Here is a 16,821-nt window from a genome sequence, read left to right on the forward strand (position 1 = left end):
TTTAAGTAGTTCTAAGTCTAGGGGACTGATGACCTCAGATGTTAAGACCGATAGTGCTTAGAGCCATTTGAGATTCTCCTCGCATTCAGCAAGAGAATCACAGAGTTGTTGCCTAATAGTACGATATACATCTACATGTGTGCCCTACAACCCACTGTACAGTGCACCGCGGAGGGTACGTTGGACTGTAATTTAAAAAATGGTTCAAATGCCTCTGAGTACTATGATACTTAATATCTGAAGTCATCAGTCCCCTAGAACTTAGAACTACTTAAACATACCTAACCTAAGGACATCACACACATCCATGCCCGAGGCAGGATTCGAACCTGCGACGTGGCGGTCGCGCGGTTCCAGACTGAAACGCCTAGAACCGCTCGGCCACATCGGCCAGCCGTTGGACTGTATCCGGAACCTTTATTGTGAGCGTGGTGGTCCGATCACCTCTGAGGAGGAAACCAAAATCCCATTCTGCTCTGCATTATGTACCACCTCCCTTGATCGTATTTTTCGTTTCTAGTCCCCGTTACGAACTCCCGCGTCAGGGAGCCGGTGAGGTGCCTCGGCCCGAGATCCAGTCCGCCGGGATTGGATTAATGAGGAGTGCAGGTGTGCCAGCCAGCGTGGATGTGGTTTTTAGGCGCTTTTCCACACCCCACTAGGTAGACAAGGGTCTGGTACCCACGTTCCGCGTCAGTTACGCGATTCGCAAACATTCAGAAACTGTTCTCTCATTTTTACATGGCACGGGTCACGGCAGCTGAGTGGACAGCGCGACGGAATGTCATGCCAAGACGCCTCGGTTCGATTCCCGGCTGGGTTGGAGATTTTTTAGACCTACTGTGTGACTGGATTGAAGAGTTCCTAGATAACAGAACGCAGCATGTCATTCTCAATGGAGTGAAGTCTTCCGAAGTAAGAGTGATTTCAGGTGTGCCGCAGGGGAGTGTCGCAGGACCGTTGCTATTCACATTACACATAAATGACCTTGCGGATGACATCGGAAGTTCACTGAGGCTTTTTGCGGATGATGCAGGTGGTATATCGAGAGGTTGTAACAATGGAAAATTGTACTGAAATGCAGGAGGATCTGCAGCGAATTGACGCATGCTGCAGGGAATGGCCATTGAATCTCAATGTAGACAAGGGTAATGTGCTGCGAATACATAGAAAGAAAGATCATTTATCATTTAGTTACAGTATAGCAGGTCAGCAACTGAAAGCAATTAATTCCATAAGTTATCTGGGAGTACGCATGAGGAATGATTTAAAATGGATTGATCATATAAAGTTGATCGTCGGTAGAGCAGATGCCAGACTGAGATTCATTGGAAGAATCCTAAGGAAATGCAATCCGAAAACAAAAGAAGTAGGTCACAGTACACTTGGTCGCCCACTGCTTGAAACTGCTCGGCAGTGTAGGATCCGTACCATATAAGGTTGATAGAACAGATAGAGAAGATCCAACGGAGAGCAGCGCGCTTCGTTACAGGATCATTTAGTAATCGCGAAAGCGTTACGGAGATGATAGATAAACTCCAGTGGAAGACTCTGCAGGAGAGACGCTCAGTAGCTCGGTACGGGCTTTTGTTGAAGTTTCGAGAACATACCTTCACCGAGGAGTCAAGCACTATATTGCTCCCTCCTACGTATATCTCGCGAATAGACCGGGAGGATAAAATCAGAGAGATTAGAACCCACACAGAGGCATACCGACAATCTTTCTTTCCACGAACTATACGAGACTGGAATAGAAGGGAGAACCGACCGATGTACTCAAGGTACCCTCCGCCACACACCGTCATGTGGCTTGCGGAGTATGGATGTAGATGTAGATAACACTAAACGTAGGCCCATGGAGTATGCAAATTTCGTCACGAGGCGTCGTGGATAAGGCCAGCAAAAGAACAGGAGCGTATTTATTTCGGATCATTGTAGACGTCTCGGTACAATGTTCATAAGTAACATTTTCTTCTTGGTGTCTTATTTGAGTGATCTAGTTAAATACGCTATTAATGTAACTGATACGGCCCAGATTCTAAACTTACATGCTGTCACTGGCGGGCTAACTATCTGGCTGTCCGCTGTCGTCAGACCAGATAAGCCGGTGTTAGGAATCTGAGCTCACCGGCCGCTTTCACAAGGCGCGCGCGCCGACAGAGGCGATCGGGTGAATCGCGGGAGGCGCAAACATTTGCCGGCGCCTTAATCGCCGCGGCCGCCTTTGATAGGCAGCTTTCCGGCCGCGGAAGGCGCGGGAAGTGGCCAAGCAGCGGCGCCTTCCTGTGGGACCCGTCGGGCACGGACGAAGGCGCTGCGCTATCACTGGCGACCGTGGCAGGAGCCAGATACGCGCCAGAAGGTCCCTGTCACATCTCTTGCCGACATCGGTCACGTGACCTTATGCTACGACACTGGTCCGTCTCATTTCACGGCAGGACTCGATGGACCGATAATGTGACAATATGTCGCTTCCCCCCCCCCCCCCCCACTCTGTCACTCTCTCTCTCTCTCTCTCTCTCTCTCTCTCTCTCTCTCTCTCTCTCTCTCTCTCTCTCTCTCTCTCTCCCCCCCCCCCTCTATCCCTCCCGCCTCCCCCTACCCCCTACCCCCTCACTCTGCCTTACCTTGGGGTTGGGAAGGGAGTGAGACAGGGTTGTAGCCTCTCCCCGATGCTATTGAATCTGTATATTGAGCAAGCAGTACAGGAAACAAAAGAAAAGTTCGGAGTAGGTGTTAAAATTCATGGAGAAGAAATAAAATCTTTGAGGTTCGCCGATGACATTGTAATTCTGTCAGAGACAGCAAAGGACTTGGATGGGCAGTTAAACGGAATGGACAGTGTCTTGAAAGGAGGGTATAAGATGAACATCAACAAAAGCAAAATGAGGATAATGGAATGTAGTCGAATTAAGTCGGGTGATGCCAAGGGAATTAGATGAGGAAAGGAGTAGTAAAGGAGTTTTGCTATTTGGGGAGCAAAATAACTGATGATGGTCGAAGTAGAGAGGATACAAAATGTAGACTGGCAATGGCCAGGAAAGCGTTTCTGAAGAAAAGAAATTTGTTAACATCGAGTATAGATTTAAGTGTCAGGAAGTCGTTTCTGAAAGTATTTGTATGGAGTGTAGCCATGTTTGGAAGTGAAACGTGGACGATAAATAGTTTGGACAAGAAGAGAATAGAAGCTTTCGAAATGTGGTGCTACAGAAGAATGCTGAAGATTAGGTGGGTAGATCACGTAACTAATGAGGAGGTATTGAATAGAATTGGGGAGAGGAGTTTGTGGCACAACTTGACAAGAAGAAGAGACCGGTTGGTAGGACATGTTCTGAGGCATCAAGGGATCACCAATTTAGTACTGGAGGGCGGCGTAGAGGGTAAAAATAATTCCAGGAAGCCCGAGTACTGGCGACACAATCGTGGAGGCGATCGAAATTATTAAGCTGCCTGACACTATCAATAGAGAGGATGGCTACAAACTCCCAGCATCCTGGCTGCCGGCCGTCCCAGTCCAACGGGCCGAGAGTGGTCGCGGGGCAGAAGCTACACGGGACACGGGAGTATCTGCACAAACAGCTGTAGAGCAACTGTCAGTCCACATCCGCGCACACCAGGAGCAAAACTCGCCGACCAGAAGCCGAACGTTGATTGGCGGACAGCTACCAATCGTTGACGACTTGGACATCCACGAACAGCCTCTTTCCTTCCATCTACCCTTACGTCATGACTAGCCAATCATATTAGAGAGCCAATTAAAAGTTTTACAACAGCGACGTCAGACATCGATAGTCTGCTATAAATAGAAGGACCTATCCCCATGCAAAACCAGTCGTGCCCTGAGGAAGGCCGTTGCAATTCGGCCGAAACGTTTTGATGTTCATCTTATACCCTCCTTTCAAGACACTATCCATTCCATTCAACTGCTCTTCCAAGTCCCTTGCTATCTCTGACAGAATTACAATGTCATCGGCGAAGCTCAAAGTTTTTATTTCTTCTCCATGGATTTTAATACCTGCTCCGAATTTTTCTTTTGTTTGCAAGAAGATGTGTAAAAATCAAATTTTTGGGCCAAATAGTTTTTGTGAAATTGAATGATAAGTGTGTCAAAGCAGTCGGAACACCATGTGTCAGCACAGGCGCGCAGTGCAGTGATGACAAAATGGTTCAAATGGCTCTGAGCACTATGGGACTTAACTTCTGAGGTCATCAGTCCCCTAGAACTTAGAACTACTTAAACCTAACTAACCTAAGGACATCACACACACCCATGCTCGAGGCAGGATTCGAACCTGCGACAGCAGCGGTCGCGCGGTTCCAGACTGTAGCGCCTAGAACCGGTCGGCCACTCTGGCCGACGCAGTGATGAGAAAATCGGGCACAGCGCGGAATGCGGGCAGCACGTCTCTGTAACAGCGAAAGGGTTAATGCGGCCGTGGTGGCTTCACTTCATAAACTGCGCGCTCCCCCCTAAACGTAAGTTTGCGAACTATGCTATACTATGGCGCTGCTTCTCTTGGCGCGTACAACTGGCAACGCAGCAATCTCCCGCGTCTGGGCGGGCATGCGCGAACCGCCAAGATAAAAGAATTGAACTATAGTTTTTCGCAATGACGCGGCATAATACCCAGAAGAATTTTAATCACTATGTACCTCGAGTGTCCGGCTTCATTCACGTCGAGGGAACAGTCTTGTGAGACAGGACGAATCTTCTGATTATTACCTGCTGGATTCTGTTACTGGAAAATTCATCGGGGCAGTCGCATGTGTGTCCGCGTGATCTACACTGTGGGGCGGGTAGCAGATGGGCTTTACAGGGAGGGACACAGATGGAGGTTAACAGCAGGGACAGGCATACAGGGGGCTGGATGTGGGAGGGGGCGCTGACTCACCTCAGCCGAGCCGCGGCAGAAGAGGGCCGTGTTTTTCTGGCCCTCCCTGCTAAGATTGATGGCTTTGGAGTGGCTTTCTCTTAAGAGTCCGGCGCAGCCTGCCGGACCCTTTCATTTGCATCCGCGCCCCGCCGCTGCACTACACAGCCCCCCCCCCCCTACCAGCTCCCGGTTTAATTACTGTACGCCAGCGTGCGGCGTTGCGCCTTTCTCCGCACCCTCCACTCCGCCGTGTGTTGACGTCACGCTGCCAAGATTCCACCCCGCTCGGTAGGTGGGGAGGGGAACACACCTCCCCCCTCCCACTTCTAGGGCCTCCCCCGCCTTGACTGAATCCTCTCCCTCCACCACCCACTAACTCTCCTTTCACGTCTGCCACAACGGTAACAATGAGATGATTTATTACGTAACAAAGAGGCAGGCACTGCGGGTTGTTTTTGGGGTCGCAGGCCGGCCTTGATGGCGGTGCCGGATCTGGCTGCTGCCGTGAGAGGGCGTGGGGGAGGGAGTGTGGGGGTGGAAGAGTGCTGGTTGTTGGCGGGGGGCGTCCTGTCTGCATGCAAACATCTCCCCTGTGAGGCCGGCCTCTTAGCAGAAGCCGTCTGCCTCCGATCCGTCTCCAGAGGACTTTGTGGCACCTACATCCATCACGCAAGGTGCTGTTTAATAACTAGCTGTACCCGACCACGATTTGCTGTGCCTCACTTTATTTAAACGGAAAAGGGAGAAAAGGAAAAAAAGTATACGTTTCTAATATGTATGGGAACTGGCTGATGATGAGGAAGTCCCATACTCCTTAACAGAGCGTAGGGGAACGATGCGGGAGACCCGCACCGCCGACTAGGCAAGGTCCTAGTGGAGAAAGTTTGCCGTTGCCTTCCTCCGACCGTAATGGGGATGAATGATGATGATGATGATGATGATGATGATGATGATGACACAACACCACTCGAGGCAGGTGAAAATCCCTGACTCCACCGGGAATCGAACCCGGGACCCCGTGATCGGGAAGCGAGAACACAACTGTGAGACCACGAGCTGGGAACTCGGTATATGTCGTGATCTCCTTTTAACACCTGTCTGTCCAGTTACGCGTCCCCCATTCTTTGTCCTCCTCCTTTCGTTTTCTCTCCCTCATCACCTCCTCCACCCCCCCCTCTCTCTCTCTCCCTCTTTGCCCCCCCCCTCTCTCTCTCTCTCTCTCTCTCTCTCTCTCTCTCTCTCTCTCTCTCTCTCTCTCACCCCCCTCTCTCCTTCTCCCTCTCCTCGTGCATTCTCTCCCCTTCTCTCTGCCCATCTCTTGCGTCCCGTTTCCATATCCATTTTCTCCCACCACTGTGTCCACCTTTCCTTCACCCCTCTTATCTTCAGCCTTATTTATTGGTACTGCAAATTCAGATTCTCTAGTAGTACTCTAATCATAAACCAGTAATCCATAAATACAGCTTCCCTGTTCGCTAACGTTTCACTATTACATATTTTTATAATGTCTCTGTGTTATTAAGTTTGTATAAAGTTATACAGGATGATTCACAAATATATGCAAATACTTTAATCTGTTACTCTACAGCCGGCCGGAGTGGCCGAGCGGCTCTAGGCGCTACAGTCTGGAGCCGCGCGACCGCTACGGTCGCAGGTTCGAATCCTGCCTCGGGCATGGATGTGTGTGATGTCCTTAGGTTAGTTAGGTTTAAGTAGTTCTAAGTTCTAGGGGACTGATGATCTCAGAAGTTAAGTCCCATAGTGCTCAGAGTCATTTTAACCATTTTGCACTGTTGCAACAACAAATCTTCAGTGAATTGGAAACGTCTAAAAGTGTGTAATATTTCTTTCTGGCAGTGTAAATAATTAAGCGTTTCATTTGAATCACCCTCCTACTTACTTTGTGGTAGTGTACACATAGCTGCATCGTGCTTTTAAAAACGATAGCATGTACGTGTATTATCCAGAGGTAAGACACGTCGATTTTACTGTACCCTACTGCGCTGGACAGAGCGGTTGCCCTAATGCAGCAGATGGCCTGGTGTGTGTGGGGGGGACATTAAGTTCCAGCGCTCATATCCCATCGCGCCCCCTCCTCCACCTCCACCCACACACACGGGGCGAACCAATAACATTAGCACATTCCCGCGCGGGCCCGGGCGACTATTATATATTCGTTGTTAAAACGAGCCGTCATCAGTTCGGCAGCCGGACCGGCTGTGTTTAATGCTAGCCAAACTGAATTAGCAATCGGCCGCCATTATTTTCCAAAACAGAAGTGGAATGCAGCCGCGATGTTTGTGCGGTACCTACACACAAATCACCACCGTGGCCGCCGCTGCCGCCGCTAGCGTAAACACAGAACGGCCCCTGGCCGCGCGGTATTTATATACCGAAGCGTTCGCAGCCGCCACCTAGCCCCGCAAATATAGTTTCGGAAATTCTGCACGCCGCGCCAGTTTAGTGGCTACTGACTGGCAATTCCATTCCGGCGCGCATCCGCATCTCTGTGTGTGTGTGTGTGTGTGTGTGTGTGTGTGTGGGTGTGGGTGTGGGTGTGGGTGTGGCCGGTCTCTCGCCCTGATCTCGCTGTGTGTCTGTAAAGCTTGCTTGCGAATATGCATATATTTGGTGCGGATATATACAGCGAGTGCAAAGTAACGGACGGTGGCTCGCATTCGCTGGCTGGGGCTGTGGGGGGTGGGATGCAAATCCGAAGTGTACAATAACACAGGGGGCGGTTACGCAGCATTTACATACCAGTCTGTCACTGGGATGCGAGGCAGATGAAAGAAAAAAATTCCCTCCCATTCGAGTCCCGGCGGAGGTGTTACTTCCCGAATTTGGTTCAAATACCCCTAACAAAGGAACCTCCCCATCGCACCGCCCCCCCCCCCCCCTCATATTTAGTTATAAGCTGGCACAGTGGATAGGCCTTGAAAAACTGAACACAGATCAATCGAGGAAACAGGAAGAAGTTGTGTGGAACTATGAAAAAAATGAGAAAAATATACAAACTGAGTAGTCCAAGCGCAAGATAGGCTACATCAAGGATAGGGTGAGCTCAAGAGCGCTGTGGTCCCGTGGTTAGCGTGAGCAGCTGCGGAACGAGAGGTCTTTGGTTCAAGTCTTCCCTCGAGTGAAAAGTTTAATTTTTTATTTTCAGACAATTATTATCTGTCCGTCCGATGCGAGGTGATCGTGTATCAATTATCAAAGTCCAGGCACTCACACATAATCAACTTCGCTCTCCAAAATTCCAGGACATGTTCAGATTTGCTTCGACATATGCAGGATTTGACGGTCGACACACGGAAAAATTTGAAAACGTTAAAAACATATGTTTTGACAGAGCACAGGGAAAGCTGTGCGACTGGGAAACTGTTGCATTCATTTGTTGCAGTTTATGTGACAAACTCTTATGTTTTCATCACTTTTTTGGGAGTGATTATCACATCCACAAGAAAACCTAAATCGGGCAAGGTAGAAGAATCTTTCTACCCATTCGCCAAGTGTACAAGTTAGGTGGGTCGACAACATATTCCTGCCATGTGACGCACATGCCGTCACCAGTGTCGTATAGAATATATCAGACGTGTTTTCCTGTGGAGGAATCGGTTGACCTGTGACCTTGCGATCAAATGTTTTCGGTTACCATTGGAGAGGCACGTCCTTTCGTCTACTAATCGCACGGTTTTGCGGTGCGGTCGCAAAACACAAACTTATTACAGTGAACAGAGACGTCAATGAACGAACGGACAGATCATAACTTTGCGAAAATAAAGAAAGTAAACTTTTCACTTGAGGGAAGACTTGAACCAACGACCTCTCGTCTACAGCTGCTCACGCTAACCTCGGGACCACGGCGCTCCTGAGCTTACTCTATCCTTGATGATGCCTATCTTGCGCATGGACTGCTCAGTTTGTATATTTTCCTTATTTTTTTTTTTTATAGTTAAACACAACTTCTCCCTGTTTTCTCGGTTGATCTGTGTTCAGTTTTTCAAGGCCTATCCACTGTGCCAACTTATAACTAAATCTGAGGGGGGTGCGATGGGGAGGTTCCCTTGTAAGTGTTACGGAACTTAACATCTGAGGTCATCAGTCCCCTAGAACTTAGAACTACTTAAACCTAACTAACCTAAGGACAGCACACAGCCGCGCGGGGTTAGTTGAGCGGTCATGGACGCTGCAGTCATGGACTGTGCGGCTGGTCCCGTCGGAGATTCGAGTCCTCCCTTGGGCATGGGTGTGTTTGTTCGTCCTTAGGTTAATTTAGGTTAAGTAGTGTGTAAGCTTGGGGACTGATGACCTTAGCAGTTAAGTCCCATAAGATTTCACACACATTTGAACATTTTTTTGACATTGCACACATCCATGCCCGAGGCAGGATTTGAACCTGCGACCGTAGCAGTCGCGCGGTTCCGGACTGGAGCGCCTAGAACCGCTCGGCCACCGCGGCTGGCGGTTTGGGGGGGGGGGGGGGGGAGTAATATGTTATACGACTCCTTTGAAAGATATGTAAGTAGGCTGTTTAGGTTTTTATGTTGGTAACGCCACGTAGCGCTCTATATGAAAATTACTGGCTGTGCTGGTGCAGTCTGTGGCTGGTTGGCATTGTTGGAATATACGCTATTGTAGTGTTGGGCACTTGTATGTGAACAGTGCGTAGCGTTGCGCAGTTGGAGGTGTGCCGCCAGCAGTGGTGGAAGTGGGGGGAGACATGGCAAAGTTTTGAGAGCGGACGATCTGGACATGTCTGTCAGAAAAAGGAAATTTGTAAGATTGGATGTCATGAACTGATACTATTAAGGTAAATACATTGTTTGTTCTCTATCACAATCTTTCATTTGCTAATTATGCCTATCAGTAGTCAGTGCCTTCAGTTGTTAGGATCCTTTATTAAGCTTGCGGTATTGCCGCTCGCTGTATTGCAGTAGTTTTTTGTGAGGTAAGTGATTCATGAACGGTATAGATTGTTGTTAGTCAGGGCCATTCTTTTGCAGGGATTATTGAAAGTCAGATTGCGTTGCGCTAAAAATATTGTGTGTCAGTTTAGTGATGATCAGAATAAGTAAAGAGAGAAATTTCTGAGTATGTTCAGTTTTACTCTGCTGTCTTTGTATCAAATAACGTAGAAGTTTACCAGCACAGTAATTCATAATTTTCCAAAGGGGACGTTTCAGGTACTATCCCGAAGTTTCAGTATTAAATCTCTCTGTGATGCATAACGCCTCCCTTGTAACGTCTGCCAGTCGAGTTTGTTTAGCATCACCGCCAGCAAGACGATTCCGTGGTGAAACTCTCCTCTCTTCGTTGGATCTTCCCTATCTCCTCTATCAGTCCTACCTGATAGGGATCCCAGGTAGATGAACGGTACTCAAGAATCTGGCGAACAAGTGCCTTATAAGCCACTTCTTTAGTGGATGAGTTACATTTCCTTAAGAGTCTTCCGATCAATCTGAGTCTGGTATCTGCTTTTCCCACTATACTCGTGAAATGATCGTACGGGAAAATCCCTACTTCATCACTACCTCGGAATTACTGTGTCCCATCGCTCGTGCGACGACTATAACACAACGTTCGAACTACTGCGTCAGACACTTGTTGTGTTATATTGGCTTTGCCAACCACAGCGCCGTATTCAGCCTGTTTACACATAACTGTATTTGAATATTCATGCCTATACCAGTTTCTTTGGCGCTTCAGTGTATATGAGGAGTGGATATATATGGTTCCTGAAGGAAGACTATTAATGGAAATTTAGGGTTTAACGTGCTGTCGACGGCAAGCTCAGCATAGTCGATGACGGACTGAGAAATGGAGGTGGATAGGGGAGTAAATGGGCCGTGTTATTTCCAAAAGGAACCGTTCCAACATTCGCTTTACATGATTAACGGAAATCACACAAAATCTTTCTATAGGGCGGTCCATTGATAGTGACCGGGCCAAATATCTCACGAAATAAGGATCAAACGAAAAAACTACAAAGAACGAAACTCGTTTAGCTTGAAGGGGGAAACCAGATGGCGCTACAGTTGGCACACTAGATGGCGCTGCCATAGGTCAAACGGATATCAACTGACGTCGCCGAATTTATTTCTGTGGGGAAACTTGAAGGATATTTGCTATCGTGATCCACCGACAACGCCTGACAACATGCGTCAGCGCATAGTCAATGCATCTGGCAACATTACGGAAGGCGAACTACTCGCTGTTGAGAGGAATGTCGTTAGACATATTGTCAAATGCATTGAGGTTGACGGACATCATATTGATCATTTATTGCATTAATGTGGTATTTACAGGTAATGACACTGTAACAGCATGCGTTCTCAGAAATGATAAGTTCACAGAGGTACATGTATCACATTGGAAGAACCGAAATAAAATGTTCAAACGTACCTACGTTCTGTATTTTAATTTAAAAAACCTACCTGTTACCAACTGTTCGTCTAAAATGGTGAGCCATATGTTTGTAACTATTACAGCGCCATCTATCACAAAGCGAAAAAGTGATGATGATGATGATGATGATGATCAGTGTTTTAGGGCGCACAACGACGAGGTTATCAGCCCCTGTTCCCAAAAGAAATGTTGACGAGTGCAGCCAAGATCTGTTAAACAAGGATCAATTCAGAGCCGATCTTTGCGAGAATTGCAAATGTTCGAATTTCAAGATTGGACACAGTACATCAAAACAGGTAGATAAAACTAAAAATAAAATAGCAGTACAAAATAGGTAAAAATAATTAACGGTGCCTGAGTGACCACTTACAAATAATGGGTGACCAAATCACTTTACAGCACATCTCAATCCCAATATTTTGGGAAGAAGTCCAAACATCACACAAAAACGTAAAACTCGAGTTACACTCGCCTCATTATTATTTAAAGTAGAGGGCAGGTCTGGTGGGAAACTGAAATCTTCCCTCAAACCCGCATAGAAAACACTCAGTTAAAATATGTCGTATCGACAGCTGTGTCCCACATGTGTGGCACGTTGGTGTCCTATTGAAGCCGTGTAAGGGCTACTTCCTCAGCTCATCGTCGTCGGAGGGAGGTACGCCACGGTCGGACAGAATCACTCACCACTCGCAACTTACTATCCCTCACTTCCAGCCACTGAGCCTCCCACCAACACATGACCTTGCGAGTCACGAATGATGTTATTGCCTGCAGAGGGACGGAACAGTGAGCAGGAGGTGGGATGGAGCAAGCCTCCTTGGCAGCCGCGTCTACAACTTCATTTCCAGGAATCCCTATGTGCCCTGGAACCCAGCAGAAAATTACATCCGTACCCGGCTTTTGCAACAAAGCGAAAAAAAGTGGTCCAACTAAAACATTCATATTTCTTTACGTACTACAAGAATATGTAATAAAAAATGGGGGTTCCTATTTTTAAAAACAAAACGCGGTTGATATCCGTTTGACCTATGGCAGCGCCATGTAGCTGGCCAACCATAGCGCCATCTGGTTTCCCCCTTCAAGCGAGACGAGTTTCGTTCTTTGTAGTTTTTTCGTTTGACGCTTATTTCGTGAGATATTTGGCCCGGTCACGATCAATGGACCAACAGCACTGTAAACTGTAGACAGATATACATATATATATATATGTGTGTGTGTGTCTGTCTGTCTACAGTTTACAGTGTTGGTGATGGCGAGAGAAATGTGAGGGATGGTGGGGAGGGGAGGGGGGAGTGTGAAGGGGATCCATCCTGCCAAGATCTCAGAGAGCAGAGGCAAGCTCACGCCTGCTCTGATTATCGGCCCACGTGCAACGCCGCCTCCGATACTCCGCGGCCCTGAGTGAACGGACCTGGACTTCAACTCTCTCTGTGTCTCCCTGTGCAGGAGCACATCCGCATCCACAGCGGGGAGAAGCCGTTCGAGTGCGCCAACTGCGGCAAGCGCTTCTCCCACTCCGGCTCCTACTCGAGCCACATGACGTCCAAGAAGTGTCTCGTGATGAACCTCAAGGTCGGCCGCGGGGGCGGCCGGGGCCCCTCTGCCGCCGCCGCCGCCGCCGCCGCCTCCGCCAACAACGCCGCCGCCTCCGCCGCCGCCGCTGCCGCCGCCGCCTCCATCATCGAGAAGTGTAAGTCCACCCGCGCCTCCTACCATTCCTCCACGCGCACTGCTTTTCCAAACTGCAGCCACTGGTATTACCTGTTGCTGCCTGACACCTATCTATCTATCTATCTATCTTCTCAGCGATTACAGGCCCTGTAGACCACGCGCTGCATCACCGATCTGCTTCCACCGCCTTCTATCTCTCTCAGTCTCTCTCCACCCTGCGGAAATCCCTAATGCTGCGATGTCCTTCTCTTACTCATCTTTCCACCTTGTACGAGGTCGGCCCAATGGTCTTCTTGCCCGGAGAGTTCCTCCAAATGCTTTCTTGGTGATCCTGTTGTTTTCCATTCCGGCCACATGTCCAGCCCATTGCAGTCTCCTACTTTTTAGAATGAAATTTTCACCGTACAGCGGAGTGTGCGCTGATATGAAACTTCCTGGAAGATTAAAACTGTGTGCCGGACCGAGACTCGAACTCGGGACCTTTGCCTTTCGCGGACAATTGCTCTACCAACTGAGCTACCCAAGCACGACTCACACCCCGTCCTCACAGCTTTAATTCCTACCTTCCAAACTTTACAGAAGCTCTCCTGCGAACCTTGCAGAACTGACACTCCTGAAAGAAAGGATATTGCGGAGACATGGCTTAGCCACAGCCTGGGGGATGTTTCCAGAATGAGAAATCTGCCAGGAAGTTTCATATCAGCGCACACTCCGCTGCAGAGTGAAATTCTCATTCTGGAAACATCCCCCAGGCTGTGGCTAAGCCATGGCTCCACAATATCCTTTCTTCTAGGAGTGCTAGTTCTGCAAGGTTCGCAGGAGAGCTTCTGTAAAGTTTGGAAGGTAGGAGACGAGGTACTGGCGGAATTAAAGCTGTGAGGACGGAACGTGAGTCGTGCTTGGGTAGCTCAGTTGGTAGAGCACTTGCCCGCGAAAGGCAAAGGTCCCGAGTTCGAGTCTCGGTCCGGCACACAGTTTTAATCTTCCAGGAAGTTTCCTACTTTTTAATTTCTGGATGATAGTGGGTTGCTTCATTAACTGATTAATTTCATTGTTCTTTCGAACACCTTTTTCTTCTTCTGACACCTACCATACCTTAAACGAAGACCTCGGCTGCAAACAATTTTAACTGACTATTTCGAGAAATCACACAGTAAAGTTTCAATAAATTCTCATAAATAAGCTATTACATTCACATCCAATGTGTTTTTTATCCAGATACGCAACTGTTGTTGACGTTCATGTTGATGTTCATCTTCTCAACAAAAGCAAAACGATGATAATGGAATCAGGCGAATTAAGTCGGGTGATGCTGAGGGAATTAGGAAATGAGACTCTTAAAGAAGTAAAGGAGGTTTGCTATTTGGGGAGCAAAATAACTGATGATGGTCGAAGTAGAGAGGATATAAAATGTAGACTAGCAATGGCAAGGAGAGCGTTTCTGAAGATGAGACATTTGTTAACATCGAGTACAATGTCAGGAAGTCTTTTCTGAAAGTATTTATATGAAATGTATTGATGTATGTAAGTGAAACATGGACGATAAACAGTTTAGAGAAGAAGAGAAGCCGGCCTGTGTGGCCGAGGGTTCTAGGCGCTACAGTCTGGAACCGCGTGACCGCTACGGTCGCAGGTTCGAATCCTGCCTCGGGCATGGGTGTGTGTCATGCGCTTAGATTAGTTAGGTTTAAGTAGTTCTAAGTTCTAGGGGACTGATGACCTCAGCAGTTAAGTCCCATAGTGCTCAGAGCCATTTGAACCATTTTTTTGAAGAATAGACGCTTCTGCAATGTTTGTACTACAGATGAATGCTCAAGATTAGATGAGTAGATCATGTAAGTAATGAAGAGGTAAAAAGCACTCCGTCATCAGGCCACGAGTGGCCTACCGGGACCATCCGACCGCCGTGTCATCCTCATGGTGGATGCGGATAGGAGGGCCGTGGGGTCAGCACACCGTTCTCCCGGTCGTTATGATGGTATTCTTGACCGAAGCCGCTACTATTCGGTCGAGTAGCTCCTCAATTGGCATCACGAGGCTGAGTGCACACCGAAAAATGGCAACAGCGCATGGAGGCCTGGATGGTCACCCATCCAAGTGCCGGCCACGCCCGACAGCGTTTAACTTCGGTGATCTCACGGGAACCTGTGTATCCACTGCGGCAAGGCCGTTGGCAACTAATGAAGAGGTACTGATTAGAATTGGAGAAAGAGTAATTTGTGGCACAACTTGACTAGAAGAAGAAGGCTGTTGGTAGGACACGTTCTGAGACATCAAGGGATCGCCACTAGTATTGGAGGGAAGTGCGGAGGATAAAAATCATAGAGGGAGACGAAGGCATGAATACACTAAGCAGATTCAGAAGGATGTAGGCTGCAGTAGTTACTCGGAAATGTAGAAGCTTGCAGACGATGAAGTAACATGGGGAGCTGTGTCAAACCAGTCTGGACTGAAGACCACAACAACAACACGTAACTGTTATTACATATACACACATCAAGACAAAAAATCGATGCACCACGAAAGAATTATATACTAACTGGACGGAAATCGCCAGATTTCAACAGCATGTCACAAATTTCAGAGTAATTGGATCATTTATTCAGGAGAAAGATCTCCACAACTTGTGCAATTCAATAATACGTTGGTCCACTTTGGCCGTTATGCAAGTAGTTAGTCGGCTCGACAGTGACTGGCAGAGTTGTTGGGCGTCGTGTTGATGGATATTGTGTCAAATTCTGTCTAACTGACGAGTTCGATCGTCAGAATCCCGAGCATACCTGCTCATAATGCTCCAAACTATCTCAGTTGGGGAGAGATTTCGCGACCTCGCTGGCCAAGGTAGGGTTTGCAACAACAAAGACAAAGCAGTAAAAACACTCGCCGTGTGCGGGCGGACATTATGCTGCTAAAATGTAAGCGCAGGTTGGCTTGCCGACTATCTAAGGAAGCACTTGAGATGAATTCGCAATTGTCTATAATGACTACCGTCGCCTGTAGAATGGAATGACGACAATGAAAATCTGTGCCGCATACAAAAACTGCCACAGCGTCTACAAAAATACATCGATAGAGATGGTGATTATGTCGAAAAATAGCTAAATGTTGAAGCTGTAAACTGATGTAAAGTATTGTGGAAATAAACAGGTCTATGTACTTATAAAAAAATAGGAGACATTACTTTTGGGATTACCCTCGTATGAGTACCCGCTGCAAGTTTTCGCCTGATTTGACGCAACCCCACGTAACGTACCTGTCATTCATTGCCTTCTTTATGATAGTTCTCGGCCGCCTACTGCAGGGACAAAGAGAACGCCCCTACATCGTTTTCAATAATTGTTTCATCACCCACAATACAGCCCGGAATTGGCTCCCTCTGATGTCCAGCACTGCTCAAATGAACCGCCTGCTATGAAGACAGCATTTTGGTGCAGACAACGCGCTGTAGACCAGCTTAGAGAATTGGCGGAAAGCACTGGTGGCTGCCTTCTGTGACGAGGGTACAGAGCTACGAGAAGTGTTGGAGCGGCGACTGTTTAGAGAAGTAGCTGGTGGTGGTGGTGGTGGTGGTGGTGGTGGTGGTGGTGATGATGATGCATAAAAAGTTCTCGGTTTACTTGCCGCGTCAGATTTGGATAAAATCCAAATAAAAATAAAATAATTTCAACAGAGACTCCGGTTATGCACTCAGCAATGCATGGAAGCGAGCAATTGATAAGGAAAGAGCGCAAAGGGAGACTTCTTACATTCCTCACAGTTCTCCGCGTGTTGCGATGGATGGCGCTGCAAGCAATGCTGGATAAAGCGCGCAAACAAAATCTATGGACATAGAGGCCGCAACCTCCGTACTCGCCGGTTTCACCGTGAC

The 16,821-nt window shown here is 48.0% G+C and overlaps 1 protein-coding gene across 1 annotated transcript in view; it reads left to right on the forward strand.

Annotated features, from left to right (window-relative positions):
- LOC124552257 (zinc finger protein 1) overlaps positions 1-16,821 on the forward strand; it is a 212,507-nt gene that overhangs the window by 169,655 nt on the left and 26,031 nt on the right. The window contains exon 4 of the mRNA XM_047126538.1: positions 12,729-12,905. Within this exon, the coding sequence (XP_046982494.1) occupies positions 12,729-12,905 (177 nt within the window). The remainder of the gene's footprint in view (positions 1-12,728; positions 12,906-16,821) is intronic.

Source organism: Schistocerca americana, chromosome 10, assembly GCF_021461395.2.
Source record: "Schistocerca americana isolate TAMUIC-IGC-003095 chromosome 10, iqSchAmer2.1, whole genome shotgun sequence".
NCBI lineage: Eukaryota > Metazoa > Arthropoda > Insecta > Orthoptera > Acrididae > Schistocerca > Schistocerca americana.